General features: G+C 43.3%; 1 protein-coding gene across 12 annotated transcripts in view; it reads left to right on the top strand.

Annotated features, from left to right (window-relative positions):
- The window catches only part of FAM13A (family with sequence similarity 13 member A), a 130109-nt gene that overhangs the window by 69656 nt on the left and 44811 nt on the right, over window positions 1-15642 (top strand). For 8 of the 12 annotated variants that reach the window (XM_062637585.1, XM_062637590.1, XM_062637586.1 and 5 more), the window contains one exon: window positions 13144-13185. In XM_062637585.1, the coding sequence (XP_062493569.1) occupies window positions 13144-13185 (42 nt within the window). Of the gene's footprint in view, window positions 1-1918; window positions 2062-2273; window positions 2357-3981; window positions 4031-13143; window positions 13186-15642 lie in introns of those variants that run through there. The other 4 variants (XM_062637593.1, XM_062637592.1, XM_062637595.1 and 1 more) reach the window with 4 other exon arrangements.

The following is a 15642-nucleotide window of genomic DNA, read 5'->3' as shown; positions in this document are numbered from 1 at the left end:
GTTGCTTAAGAGCACGTATGGCACATTTAATTTAATAGGAAGTCATCAAGATATTCATTTAATTGCCACAGATAAGAGCAGCCCAGTTCCATGATGGCAGAGTGCTTGATCAGCACTGCTGACTTTCCTAAAAAGGGGCCCTGTGCTGTGCTTGGCATTGACTGTGGCGCAGCAGAACAGGCTTGTACTGAGGCAACGGGCAGCAGCATTACAAACAGCCAGCCTGCTGACAGGAGCAAATATTAAACAATTCAGTGTACTGAAGCGCAGCCACTTTTCCATCGATCCCTCTGACTCCACTCCACACCACCACTTTCTGAGGCTGCAGCTGCCTGCTGCTCTTGTTTTTGACAGAAAATGCCTCTGCCTCCTCCTGAGAAAGGTCATGATCTATTCGGCATCCCTGTGAAATGTCTGATACCCTCTGCTAACCTGCAAGTGCACTGTTTCTCCAGAAGGCCCATGGAGCTCGTGTTTAATTCCCATGACCTACATCTGTATAGAAGCCTATGGACTAAGCTTTTGCCACAGCTTTCTCCCAAACTGGTGCCAGCCCTTGCTGGGGTTGAAAGTGACAATGCTTTTAATATCGACCCTTATTTTTGAAGATTGGTATGTCCAGCTCTGCCAGAATTAGCGTTTTACCACCTAGTGCTGAATTGGGGTTTTAAGAGCTAAAATGTTGGAAGGATCCATTCTTTTATGTGCCTTATCAGTTTGAGATTCCCCGTCACAAAGTGTGCCAGGTTGTAACTGTTCACGGGGAGGGCAGCACCAGAAGTGTTTCTGTCCAGTATCAGATGAGATTGAAGGCAATTCCTTAGGCATTCTGGGAAGAGGAGGTGCAAAGGTGAGCAATAAAACTTCGGGTATGCTCTTTCAGCAGCTAGCAAACATTTCAGTGCAGGACCTTCTTAGGGATTGAGTGCTGTTTGTTTTCCAAGGCTGCTGTGTCCTGGGAAGTAGCACACTAGTTGTGTGGGGTTCTTCTGTTACCATTCTTCCCAGCCTGAATTTCAACCAAAATAAAATGGTGTGCTTTGTTGTTTCACAGCAGTATTTGGTCAGCAGCCACAGATGTAGAAGCTGGAGCACTTGAGGGTGACCCCCTGGGAACCTCAGTAAAAATAAGTTTGGCTTCTGCAACACTTATCTCTCAATTTCACATGTTAAGTGAAGAGCTCTTGTATACTTCTCTGCTATATGTCCAAATCGGTTGGCCAACTACACCACAAACCTTCTGAACCCCAGTAGCATCTACAGCAACACAAAGCGATGGTAAGTTGGCCCAGTTGCTTCAGCCCCTGTAGACACCTAGGTATGGGGAAGGCACGTGTGCGCAGCGGCGTTGCTGAGTGCAGCTGGCAGAGGGGGTATCATGATAGTATAGTAGCCTGCCGATGGTATCGTAGAGCTAGGTGGGCTAGGTATATGCCCTGTGCCTTGCCTATGGGCCTCACACCCACCCCAGAGAAGAGACAGTGGCTGTAGAATCACAGAGCTGTTGGGGTTGGGACTGTAAAAATCATCTAGTTCCAGCCCCCTGCCGTGAGCAGGGACACCTTCCACAAAAGGGGGTTGCTCAACGAGGTCCCCCCTGTAGCGGGGGAGGTTGTGGGTGACTATGTATCACCCGGGGTAACATTTGGGAAGAAGGCCGAGCCGGTTTCAGTTACTAGAAGGGATACAGAAGACCCTGTGGGACGTTTTTGTTAAAAGGTATCCTGTAGGAATTACCCGTCAGCTTGTGGCATTTCTTGCAGGACCAGTCGCACATCCTAAATCTCTGCGGGTTAACCTGTGTCTGCTAGGGCCGGGCGGGTGTCCCTCGCTCACCGGCGGCAGGGAGAGGGGCCGGCCCGAGCCCTCGGCGGTGAGGCGGTCGCCGTCAGCCGCCAACCGGGGGCCGCGGCCCCTTCGCCCCTCCCCGGGGCCGGGCCGCGCCGCCGGCTCCCCGCGGTGAGGCGCTGGCGGCGCTGTGGGCGCGGCGACAAGCGAGGCGAGAAGCGGAGCGGGTGTCCCGATGGCCAGCATGGCTTGCGAAGTTATGCCTCTGCAGAGGTACGTGTGCGGCCGGGGCAGCCCCCGCCACCCCCCGCTGCAAGGATTCTGCCGGGTCCACCGGCCCGGGGGAAGCCGCGGATCCGGCCCTGCTGGGAAGCGCGGAGCTGCTGTGGGCCAGCTGCCTGAGCGGCGGGACAGTGAAACAAGCCTGTTTATTAACGAGGGTGGTCGGGGAGCTCTCTGGCATCCTCATTGGGTAAAGGAGGCGGGGGGGGAGGGAATCGATGCAGCGCCCCGAAATTCAGGCGCTCTTCTTGCGGGGAGCCTGCTGCGGAGTGGGAGCGGCTCAGAGGTTTGTAGGGATTTGGGTGCTCAGGGGCCATCCCCACCCGGAGAGCGGTGGGGTCTGCCGGCACGCTGCGCCGGAGCAGAGCTCTCCCTTCCACCGCTTCGCTGCAGTAGGGGCTGTAATGCGGTAAGGGAGCTTACCCTGTGCATACCCCAGCTCTAGCTGCCTGCTTCCACCACCCTCCGTGGTCCACAGCAGCGCCGGCGAGAAGCTTCGTTTTCGGGGGAAAAGGGTTGGGTTGTTTCCAGGGTGTCGAGACACGCCTCCCTTCAGCACCAGCTGTGAGTGCGTACCTGTGCTGGCATGTGTTCCTGCCACAGTACGGCAGGGGGAACTGCAGTCGGGTTTCTGAAATGGCAGGGCACAGACCCACTGCAGGGGGGTGGGAGTGTACACGCTCCTTTCACAGAGTCATTAATTATTTTTTTGTGAATTGCTCCTTCGATTCTCAAAATTAAGCACTCCATACTCCCTCTAGCCTTATTCAAAGGGACTCAATATTCTTCATGTAATCTAGAGTAAATAAGTAATTCAGCATGCCATTTCAGCGCTGTGGTGGTGCTGTTTCAGCAGAAGCTGTGGAGCTGCTGCTTACTTGGATATGATAAAATAGTAACTGAAATTGCTGCCCAAAATGTTACTCTCTTGATAAAGCATGAGGTCCTCTACAGATAGATGTGGAGGAAGTCTCTGCAGTAATGCAGTCACAGGGTTCCATGTTGATGACTGCAGAGAAACAAATGTGTTTTGAATGTCTTAAAGGAGTAGTCATAGTCCATCTTTCCTATTTAAAGGACCTGTCTCACATAATATTTTTAACCTTTTTGTGTTCCTGAGGTTCTGACTGTAGTAGCAGCAGTGTCAGAACAAGCGGTTGTTATTGTGCTCTTGACTGTTCACCCCAGGAGATAATAGGTTTCATAGGATAGCTCTAATTAGACTCTGTTGTTGCAAGGATTAACTGTTGTTCAGTTAGAAATACATTTTAAAAGTGAAGATTTTTCTTCAAACTCCAGTTAAACCTTTAGCATGGTACAGAATTGCTTGAGCTTCTCAGTTAAAAAAACAATTAGTCACAAAACTCTGGCTGCTCTTCCATTTCCTTGATCTATTTTTAGGATGGGTATACTATACTTTTAGCACCCAATTTTCTTTGGGCCTAGTAGCAGACAAGCACACACTGCTGGATCGCTTTACAATGGCATTCTGCAGGTTGCACTTCTATTTTCCTATTCTTCTCCTTAGAACATTGCCTTCTCCCTTCTTAGCGCAGAGTTTTGCTGCAGAAGAGGGTCTTGCTGGATTTGAGCATGTTTTGTCAGCTTCAAAAAGGGTGATGCCTAGTGGTGGTTAGTATCAGCGTGGGTAGCAGTATGCTCATGGTTCCTGTGAGGCGGTGCACAGGCTGGTGCTGCTGTTCCAGCTGAGGGCATGGACGACTCACAGCAGAGATTCCTGTTGCTGTGTCTAAAGCAGTCTAGTGGCAATCTCCAGGTGCTGCAGCTTGGTGCGCTTCCCAAGGGGGGAGCATCTGTCTTCCTCTCTCAAGAAAGGGAGTAAGCTGCCAGCAATAATCACGCTTGGTTCCCTTCCTGGGTGGGTGAGCTTCCTGTGCTGTCTTCAGGCCACAAGCTGGCTGTGCTGCACCTGCTGTAGGAACCCTCCTGAGCTGAAGGGGTATGAAGGCAACTCTGTGTGTCTGGTGTGAAAAGTTGGGAGAGGGAGAAAGCTACTGTTTAAGTAGCTGTAACATTTAAATAGCATTTGCCACAAGAGTGGCAAAGTATTATATCTACCAAGGTATTGGTAAGCTGTGAGTCTGGCTTCCTAGAAATCATATAATGTGCTTGCATATAGCCATGTACTATACAATGTCATTCTATATACAGATGTCTGCAGAATGGCTATTTATTCTATATACAAATGTCTGCAGAAGGGATATGGTGGCTTGCAGGGAGGGTGTAACAATGGGGAGCATCAGGGTTATGTTTTGTTGCATGGGAAGAGGTGGAAGGCCAAATGTGTTAAACCCTCCACTGCAGTAGGTGCTATATTGCCAGGCACTCCAAAAGGCACCTGTGAATGTCATACAGGTTGCATTACTGATTTTCAAACAACCTGTCCGCCAGTAGTTCTCTTCTATCGCTAGTAGGCTAGCATATTTTATGAATAGCATTAGCTTACTCTCATAACCTAGGTTCCTAGTTAGAGCATTACTCTTATTGGTGTTATGCTCTTATTGAGCATAATGCTTTTATTGGTGTGGTTTAGTTCATTTATTCTAGCTCAGTCTATTACAGATTTAAAAAAAGCTGTGCAAAGCTGAAACCTGTGGCACCTGCCTTTGTCAGTGGCATCTGCCAGTTTCTGCAGGAGATAAGAAAGGTAGATAAACCCTCAGGCCTTGTTCATGATCAGTGGCCTCTCATTTTGTGCTTTGCTGAACCAAATGAAGGCAGAGGAAGAGTGAATCCATCACAAGTACTTCTAGAACGTGCATCTGATAGAAGTAGGGAGCGTGACTGGTGCATTTCTAACCTGTACAGCAGCAGTTGTCTGCATGGGCTGTCTCACTTGCAGTCATCACTGGGGTTGTTTGATTTACCTGGCTTGTTTGCTTGGGATCTTTCACAAATACCCAGTATTTTAGCCTGAGAACTGTGTTTGTATTCTATTGTACTTTCTTGGGGTTTTTTTGGTTGTTTTTTTTTTTTTTTTTAATGGCTGCTGTGCTCTTTTTAACTGATTAGTGAGTGTTTGTGTGTGTAAAGTTGTATTGTAAATAAGTCTGATCCTTTGGACTTTGTTATTGCTTCCTGTACAAGGTACTGGGAGTGCTTGACAAGCCCTAGTGAAGTATGTTCTGGAATATGTATGTGAAGTATGTTCTCTGAGGGTGGAGAGATCTGATTGGTTTGTTTGTTTTGGGCTTGGGGTTTTGGTTTGTTGGTTTTTTTTTCCTGGTGGAAGAAAGAAGAGAAATTCAGACCTGTGCTGCGTGTCTTCCTCAAGTCATATTTGTAGCCTATTGCAAAATGTATGTGACGTTTTGGCCTTCCAACCTCATATTTGACCCACAGCCAAATACTCTGTCTTGTCACAGCTGTGATGTGGTGGGTGTAGGAGTCTGTGGAAGCTCTTCCTGCGTACCACTCCTGGAAAGGGGGTCTGATTAAATGAGGAAATTGATGTGGAAACTTTCTGCAGTGTTTGCCTCTGGAGTGTCCACCTAAGTAAGCAAGAAAATATGAATATTTACCTAAAAACTGGGCTCTTAGATACTTTTATTTGAAGCATGCAACCTTTTAACAATCCTGAAACTGAAATTGCTGGTTACCTGGTGACAGTTCTTACCATTATAATGCAACAGGTATGTGTGCATTATGCAACTTCACACTGTTAAATTCTGAGAAGAGGTGAGACTTTGTCTGGTACACTCATTCCGCCTCTTTCTGACCCATTTTCTAGTTTTATTCTAGTGAGGACTATTGCCAAACCACAAGTACAAGGAAAGACACTGCCCTGTGTTTCATAATAAGCCCCAACTAGTTTAAGAAGTAAAACAACAAAAGCGAGCTGTTTAACACTGACATCATTTTATAAAAGATAAACATATTTGCAGTCCAGGAGGATAGTAAGTAGAAAATAATTACACAAAATTATGCTGTCAAGGATTCCAGTAGATTCAGATATGTTAATAGAAATGGAAAATCAGCCTCTTGCTCATAGTGGCATTTAATCAGCAAGAACTACCTCTCATTTCAGCTTGCTGTGGGATAGCCTATGCTTCCCTGATGTTGCTTTGAAGTAGGAGGAGGTGTGCAAAAAGGCTTCAGCATATTTTTTTATTCCTATCTGTCCAGGCAACATGCTTCAATCTCAGTGCCTTATAAAGCACAGCCTGCACAGTTCTGCCTGTGGATAATCAAGTATATTCTCAATGTGTATGGCTGTGCTATATGTTAGTGTTTCCTAGAATTAAAATGCTCCTACTCTAGGCTTGGGTATTTTTGCTTTAATCTTGGCTGTGGAAGATAGAACAAGAAATAGCATATGTTCCTTGGATAGGTGATGGATCCTTCATATTCACCTCAGCTTGTCTCTATGAAATAGTAATACTGGTATTTCGAATGCCAGATGAAACAGGAGGCAGAAGCTCATGCTTTTGGAAGGCTCCAAGGGATCTCTCCACAAAGAGGTCCCTTTCTGTGACCCCACTGTTACATTGCAGGATTAACACTTAACTTTGAGAGACCTTGAGGAAAAGCACTGCTGAAGAAACAGCTTTGGAGAAGATGGCAGGATCCTTTGGAGATTAATATTTAAACCAATACCAATCCACCCCACCCAAGTTACTGGAAATATTTTGCAGAGTATGTGAGTTCAGAGTAAAGAAGCTGGGTTGTCCACCCAGTATTATGACACGTGGTTCATTTGATCAAGAGCTTACGCAGGTACTTAAGCAGGAGCTTAACTTGTTTTCAGTGGTAAGCATAGTTAGGTTTAAGTGTAACTATAGTGAAGACTAGAAATAAATATCTGGAACAACATGTTATAGTTGTGACTGTAAGATTTCAGGGAAGATGCTAATGTTTGCATGGATATAACTCTCACAGAGAAATAGCTGTTAGTTATTTGTTTCTTAGTTACTATATAGAGCATTCTTCCTCCCTGCTCCTCTGATTAAGGGTATAGAGCAAGGGTTGTATTGCCTAACAATTGATGGTAAGTGCCGACTTTTCATGATGACCATTGTATCACCAGTGTTATCATGTTAGATTAAATTTATGGTTGCTCTTGCATCAGGGGTGGTATTATTATTCCTTCTTTTTCATAACATACCTCAATATTTATTTGAAGAAAATTTATTTTGAGTCTTCATTTGAAGGAAGAAGCTTATGTTTATTGCCTGCTAGTTCTCATTTGCAAAAACATTACCTTTTACCCACTGCTGTGAAGCACAAGCTATGAGTAAATCATTCTATTGAGAAAGTAAGTATGCCATAAATTTTCATGAGCAGTTTCAATCTTGCATTTGTTGCAAGCTTGTAATAACTTTTATGGGGAAATGACGTAGGGAAAAAAGGTGCTGAAAAATTCATGGCTAAGACAAGACACTCAGCAAAAAGCACTACTGTGGCCTCAAAATTTAGGCTTTCTTGAAGGTGTTTTAAGTGTTGTTAATATTGAATGTCAGAATAAGTAAATAAACAATATTGGTAAAATCCTCTGCTTTTACAAAAATGGCATGTCTGTTAATCCAAGGTGACACAGTGGTTCTAAATGGTGAGAAGAAGACAAGAGGAAGATAACTTTGAAGTCTTAAGATGTCACTCAAACTCAGCTTTCCTTTTCCTCCCCCCAAAAGCTGCATTAACTTTTGATATCATTAGTAATTTGATGCCACTGAATTTTCAATGCCTTTTTGTTTGATTGCGTTAACATTAGAAGCAGCTATCTCATTGCCTGAAAGAAAAGCATTCTCACTAAAAAATAATTAATTTCTTTTGAGTCCAGAATATCTGTGATGGAATAGAAAGTGAGCCATTTCTTTATCTAACTGTTGAGGTCAGAACAAATAGAACCTGTGACAAGGCATTAGGAAAACATGACCTTGGCTGAGCAGCATGACCCTGCCAATGTTTAGGCCCTTCATCTCTGGTGCGAAATGTTGACACTTGAGTCAAAGTACATTTTCATTATTGTAAAAAAAAAATAATAAAACCAAACAACAAAACCTTTTTTTTTTCTTATTTAATCAACTAAATATTCCACAACTTTTGAAAAGTGATGTGGAGTAGGAAAGCAGCGGTAGCTTTACAATGGAGGTTCCAGTGCCAGCAAGCTGGGACGGAAGAACTGCTGATAATTAAGTGCAAATAAAACAAGAGGGAAAGGCCCTGAGCCACCCTCTGACCTGGGGTGAGAGCTCAAGCCAGTGAGGGGGCTGGGACTGGAGTATCCTATATGCATGTTAATAAATTGGGAACTCTGTATAAATGGGTATTTTGCAGCTTGAGCTCTGCAACAAGCCGGCAGTTCCCTTATTCTTTCTTAAGGACAAGGTGAGACATCAGGGAAAGAAATAACACCATCATCATGTATTTGAGTATGTGATGGGTGAACTGTTGCCTGTAACATTCCTATTGCAAAAGGGGAAGGCAAAAAAAAAAGTAGCTGTGGTTCCATAATAGAAATTTATCGTTTAACAGTTAGTCTTCACCCAGGATTTCCTATTTCCTTCTTTAGAGGCAGAAAGGATGCGTTGCGTAAATGCTGTACAATACATGTGCCTGAAAATCCTAAGATGTGCTAAAATAAGTGATGGGCAATACTGGCATTCCTTCCAGCCTGACAAGTTTATTTTGTTAGCTCAGTGGAGGTCAGACATGGCAATATTACTTCCTTTGCTCTAAAATCAAGAGAACAAGTTTTTTTCAGTTTGGCTTGTATTTGTTGTTTTTTTTTTTAACAAGAAGGAAATCATCAGATATTTAGGTGTCCTTTAGGAGTGTGAGAAATTTCTTTCCCAAGTATTGCATTAAAGAGCAGTTAATTCCTGTTTAATCCCTTGGTTTAGGGGAGCTATGTATATATCTGAGAAGAAAGAGACTGCTGTGTTTTGCACTCACCTGCTTGGCCAGGTGATCACTGATAGTTGAATAAATAACTAGGAGATTTTTAAAAGTTATTTAATACCTCCAGTGCCTTCTGGCTATAAAAAATGAGTATAGTTAGAGAAAACTTTAAGGGTACTAAAAAAACCACATCTAATTTACTACCAACCCTGTCTGCCTAATGGATGAATTCTTTGCTGGGCAAGGTAGAAATTGGGACCGTGCAAGAGGTGCACATCAGAATGACTTGTCCCCTCAATTTACTGTGGATGACTGACTTGGATTGCCAGATCACTCACTGTGCCAGGTATTAAGCTTTCCTTTCTTTCTGGAAGGGTTCTATATGCTTTTAACCAAAGAGGAATTATGAAGCCTAAGTACAGTACAGTACAGTTCAATGTTACACATATCTTAATGACTTCTAGCATTTTCTTTTGGGAGGATACATGATAGAAAGGGCTTCCTAGCAATACTAATAAACCCTTCAATACAAGGAGTTTTAAAAACAAGAAAGCAGTTGTTTATTGATCAGCATAGAGTGATAGTGACTAAGAAAGTTTTAAACCAATTTCTAGCCTGTTCATTGTGTAATATAATCTGATGGTCATATATGATTCATATCTTTCACATTTTTCTTGCTTGTCTCTTTTATATCCAAAACCATGTGATTAGGTATACACAGGTTTAAAACCTCTCACACACTTTTCATTTATTTTATTAAAGTAATCTGTGCTTGTGTGTATAATATAAGCACATCAGTTTATTACCTTACAACACAAACAATTCATTATTTCATAAATTATTTTAATTGAAACAGAATCCTTGTGCGCTAAGTGATTGCAGTAGGACTCAGTAGTCTCACATCTAGTTTGAGGGTTTGTGAATTATAGTTGTTGAATAGGTGGTTTAAATCTGTTTTTAATTTATACAACTCACGTCTTTCACCTTGCATAGATGAGTTGACTGAGGTGCATGAAGTTGATGAGTTGACAAAAGTGCATGAAGTTAGGGTAAGGTGTTTGGGATACTGTTTTTAATGATTGTGGGGTGAAATGGATAATGTGCTTCACTCATCTGCAGGAGATCTTTTTAAAATTAGAAGATTTTGATGTTTTTTTCAAAAGCCTAGATTTCATACTAGTTAGCTTTGAGCTCTTCATCCCAGATGCAGCTGTTGGTCAGTGCTGCACCTGTAAAACTATAAAGCACTATTGGGTAAGAGAGGTAATGCACAGCTACAATTATTATCAACCATGTGAAATTTTGAAACATGATGATCAAATGAAATTGGTATTTGGTTTCTGATTTCTGAAGCTTCTTTCTCCCTCATTCCCAGCTAATGTTCTTAAAATATTTGTTTCTCCTCGGTTTCTCTGTATGAGTGGATAGTATTTTTTTGTACAGATAAAAGACTTGCTTTAACTTGTGGAGCAGCAGTTGTACTTGCTGAGGAAGAAAAGGAAAGAAATGCAGTAGGTTTCAGGGTCCCTGCTGAATACTGCTTTTCCATATGATCTGTCAACGCAACTAGTGGGAGTGTGAATATAAGAAAGTTACTTCAGCTTTTTCAGTATTACTGTGCTTCTGTGACTTGCAAGTCAGTTACAAACCCTGAAATGAGGAAGGGTTTTTATGGTGGAAAATAAAGCATGTTTGGTGCCACTTTGACAACCACCACTTGTACACAAAGGAGCATTTGCCATTGAGATTACAAGTACAGCTGTTAACATAATGAACTGAACATAGCAGAAAACTTTACCAGCAGCTTTGTGAATTTAGAGTAACTTCTTTACACTTAAAAATGTGTGTGTGTTTATTTTTTTTATTTATACTTATATTCTGTAAGTGTAAATAAAGAGATAACTTATGCATGCAAGCTGAGAAACTGTGCATGCTGTCAGGGGAGAGAGCCTCAACTTGGCAGAGGTACTTACACATGCTTTTGTTGCAGGTTGTCTTTTGGGAAGGGCAATGATGGGCACTTCCATGTTTCCCTACACTATTTCTAGGCAGTCTCCAGGCCATGGCAGTTTGTCTCAAAACCCCTGCAGGTGATGTTTGCCTCAGTTCTCGCAGAGGCAACTGCACCATCTACTTTGCTCTCAGCCTGTTGTGCACTGCTCTGTGCGCTGGCTGGGTCTTCAAGGAGGGTGACAGCAGCATTCAGTGTTTCCGCAGCAGTGGCCAACTGCAGCTTGCTCAAGCTGCTGAAGACTTCCTTGTGGAAGTGGCAGCAAAGTTTCCAGTAGCAGCTGTGCTCCCAGTCTTGGGGAGCTGCTGAAAACTGCCCAGTCACTGCTGTGTTATGGAGATGATGCGAGTTTTGGCAGACTGCACTGATTTCGGAAGTGGCTTCTCTTCCTTCCGGTCTGTGGTATTTGGTGTTACCCTTGAATCAGTATTTTGGGCTACATGCATGATGTGCTGGAGGGTCTTTTCTGTAGATGTCTGTACTTGTCTCGCTACAAGTCTCTGCATACTGTAGTGGGGGGAGGTCAAAATGGTGCAGAATTAAACCCCTGTGATTTTTTTCCTGGTCCACTGGCTTGCTTGTCTGTCTGTCTGCCTCCCCGACCTTTCCAGCTCCCTTGCATCCTGCCTCCTCATTCCCACAAATACAGATTTGGCATTCGTATTTGAGAATCTGTTATAACATTGGCTGGGCTCAAAATGAGCCATGGTGAAATCTGCAGATCTGCCTCTGGCTATATACAGTGTGAAAGCAGGGTGCTTACCTGGCTGCAGGCCAGTTACAGCTCATCTTCTGGCTTTGGTGGAAGCTGCAGAAGGTATTTGATCTCCTAGCTACAAAACCCACAGATATGTTGCTTTCCCATTTATTCTATGCTTAGAAAAGATCTTATAAACTGGCAAATAAAAATTCTTCAGCATTCTAGAGATTAATGGATTCAGGCTGTCTTTTCAAGCCTGATCTACTTCAGATTGCTGTTGAAGTGGTCAGGGTGATTGAAGCCCCCAAGTGACTTCAGTTTGAAGCTGAGCTCACCTCACCTAGCACATTCTCCCATATTCTGTTATGCTCTGAACAAGCTCAAAAACAATGGATGGCAGTGCCCCGGGACCTGTGGTTGAGTACCTGTGGCAAATTTCTGAGCTCTGGTATGGTCCCATGCTGCTGAAACAGTGCGAAAGCATCAGGGAAATACTTGATTTCCAGCGCCTGTGGGATGTTATCCTTTCTGCTTTTGTTAGAGTAATTTACGTAGCTTCCTGTCTTTTCTGCCTTTCTGCTGAACTTGCTGTGTTCTTCAGCAGACCCATTTAAAAGTCCGCTGGGGATGAATCAACCTTAGTAGCGTTTCATGCATGCCTGGAAAAAGGAGTGTCCTGCTCTGGAGAGTTACAAGGCTTAAATGCCCTGCAAGGCTGACCATTTATCTGGTTGGAATGATGAAGTGAAATTCATTTGAGCCCTGTGTAGAGGCACAGTCTTAACTTGACTTAAACCATCAGTCCACCACACCTTTAAGCTTCCATGCCTCAGCAGCTCATTCTCACCCTCAAGCAGCACAGGTGTGATGAGCTGGATCAAGGAACGGTTTGGCCACACACCAGGTAGTTATGTGTGGGCCAAGTAAGTTGACCACTGAAACACCATTTTATCTGGGGAGCTGCATGCCAGCCAGTGGCAGCCCCTGACCTCAAGTCTAGGGAGATTTCAGCATAGTCAAATCGGCTTTCCACAGGAGCAACTGAGCAATTTATAGCCTCGTGCACATACTCATGGCCATTACTTTGGTCTCTCAAGATGTCACTTGTGTGGTTTTTTTTCTCAACTTTCGGTTTTGGTTGTTTAATTCTGGAACAGCAGACAGCAAAAGACTGGTGGTTCTGCTGGTGAAATGCTTTATTGTTGCTATGGGAATAGTCGTTGCACTGCTGCAGAGCTGGAGTAACTCCTGGCCATCTGACAGGAGATCTGTTACGTCATGTTTGTGGGTACTGAGAAATGCGTTGGATTCTCAGGGTTTAAGGAATGTAACTTAAAGCTTTCTTCCATGACTACAATTGGAGGACAAAGTAGATATAAGCGTTACCTCTGTAACAGGTGTACTGTTTTGCTTGTGTTATATCAGCTTTTAAAGAGTATCTTGAAATGTAAATACAAGTCAGAGCTTCATACTAACTTTAAACAATGTGTTTTGGTTTCAGCTCCCAGGAAGATGAGAGGCCTATGTCACCCTTCTACGTGAGGTATTTACTCAGCTAATTTAATTTATTTTTCTGGGTGGGATTGACTTGTTACTGGAATTAAATGTGGGGAGTGAGGCCAGAAATGCTCAACAGACTGTAATCAAACAGAAGATCCATGTGAAGTTTGTAATTATTGCTCGGCCAGTAGGATGAATGAGTCTTCAGAGATACAAACTCTGTTGCAATTTTTTGTATTTAGAGACGAGGTTCAGGGTTTAATGCCAGTCTTGTAAATTATTAATTAGAAGATAGACATCCATTTCCTCTTTTCTTCAGTTTATTACATAGCTTAGATGCCCGTCATAAGTAGTTTATAATCTGCGGGCACAGGAGAGATTTTTACCACAAGCTTTAGGGAACTAGCAGCATGTGCTGCTGAGAAAGAAACCAGGAACCAGATGATGAGTCAGCAGCTCGTACAGCAGCTGCTCCTCTGCTGCAGCCCAGAAAGGCAGGGGAGTTGGAAGTAGATGATCTTAAGGTCCTTTCCGACTCAAGCCATTCTGTGATTCCATGAGAGTGTCTGGGTCCCAAGCACGCCTTTTCCGGAGGGAATGGCACTTGCGCTGCATTTGAAGAAACGACGTTTCTTGTTTTGCCAACTGGAGGGCAAAGTCACTGCCTGTAAAAGTGGCCTAATTCTGTTGACATCAGTGAAAAGTTTGCTCTGCTTGCCTTGGTAGCAGGCTCAATTCCAGTGCTTTCATTTATACTCAGTGGAAGAACAGGAGCCAGGGCAATTAACAGCGAAGGGCTGCAGAGGAGGAAGCGACAGATATTATAATTGAGTTCTTTGATCTCTGCAGAGTTTAAACAAATAAAAAGAAATCCCTGTGGTGCTTTTTGTGAGAGCAGTGATATTTGGAATTTTTACAGTGATCTCTGAAACATCTTAATTCTCTTGCATATTTTCCTGTTTATCTTTGTAGTTTGGGTTCTTTTTTAGAGAATTTTTCTAGCATGAAGTACAGAAAGCGTGTTTCATGCATACTCTTAGTATGGAGGCTTCCATTAAAACAGTGCAGAACTGTCAGTTAGTGAATTAACCTGGTTGTGTGGCCTTGTCTACCTTCCTGTTCATGCATCATCATTCCCTGCAGTGTATTTGTAAGGATATTGCCTAGTCTGTGCTTCAAAAGCTCGAAACTGTCGAGGGAGGTTCTGCCTTTTGCGAGATTATTTTGTAGGTGCATAAATTCCCCTGTCACAAGTTTTCTTTAGTTTTAATCATCAATCCTGTCTTGCCATTGAAAATAGTCCCTCTCTTTCTTTCTGGCTAAATGTGACCTTCAGATGATTGTAGGCTTTCATTATGTTTCCATCTGTCATACCGCTTAAAACTGTCCCAAACCCTTTTCTGGGTCAGGAAAATGATCCAGGAAAGAGATTGTCTTTAGCTGACTTTGTCAGGCTTGCTAAGGAGATAGCGAGCAAGGAGTGGACCTGAGGAAACTGGTATCAAAACAGGACATTTCTGTGAGAGAGGGAGCAGGTTTGGAAATTTTAAATGGGGATGTGGGCGTATTAGGATGGGGAGCAAAGAATTAGTGTGTCCATTGGAATGAAGGGATGCATTTCCAGGGGAATGTATCCTGCAAATAGGAAAGGAAGAGTCAGGAATAAATACGTAGTTGGATAGTGAAGAAATGGCTAGCAGGAGCAGAGAGGAAGCAGCATACCTTGCAGCATAAGGCTTCATGCCAAGCTTGTGTCTTGTACATAACATTGCTAAGACACAATTATTTGTAAATAAAGCTAACAGCTTTTAAGTCTTTCTGCTATTTATCACACATCAGAAATGTGTGCTCCTGAGGTCAGTTGCCAAGTGCAGTTAATTTGGCAGGAGAGCTGGTGCAGGCTGGGCAATTCATGGTGCTTCAACAACTGAGAACTTGAGTGGGTGGCCAGATTTTTCTGTCCTAGCTTTGAATGTTCTAATTGTTGCCCCAGAGCTGTGCATGACATATGTAGGACCTGCGTTTCACACCATGAAAAGGAAGGAGAGATTGTCTGCTTTAGCTGTCTGATGGTCAAATCTATTTGTATTGCTACCAGCTACACTTACATAGCTTGAAATGCCGTTCAAGTAATCCTTCAAGTGAATCATGTATTGTGTATGTACAGAGCAGACGCTACTGCATTTATACAGTAGTTCCAAACAGATAATTACGCAACAAGTTAATTAAATGGGAACAAGAGCTCTTTAGCTTCCAAACATTGCATAATACTTGGCTTTTGCCAGACTGAAGGAGCATTGTGTCCCTTTGTAAACGAGTTTTGGTAGGATCAAACCAGACTTAATTCTTCAGTGCTGTACCATGTCTGCTAGCAATGGAGATGTTTCCCTTGATGTTATTTTTAAAAATAAGGCAAATGCTTGAGGCCTTAGCTTTAAGTCAGAACTGTCAGAATGCCACCAACACACTATTTCTTTAAAGGACACTGATGTAGGGTTGT

The sequence above is a fragment of the Pezoporus occidentalis genome, unplaced genomic scaffold (genome assembly GCF_034315485.1).
Source record: "Pezoporus occidentalis ecotype Australia unplaced genomic scaffold, CSIRO_AGI_Poc_V1 ctg53, whole genome shotgun sequence".
Classification (NCBI taxonomy): Eukaryota; Metazoa; Chordata; class Aves; order Psittaciformes; family Psittacidae; genus Pezoporus; species Pezoporus occidentalis.
Note: the sequence above shows the minus strand (reverse complement) of the source record. Positions and strands in the feature narration are given on the sequence as shown.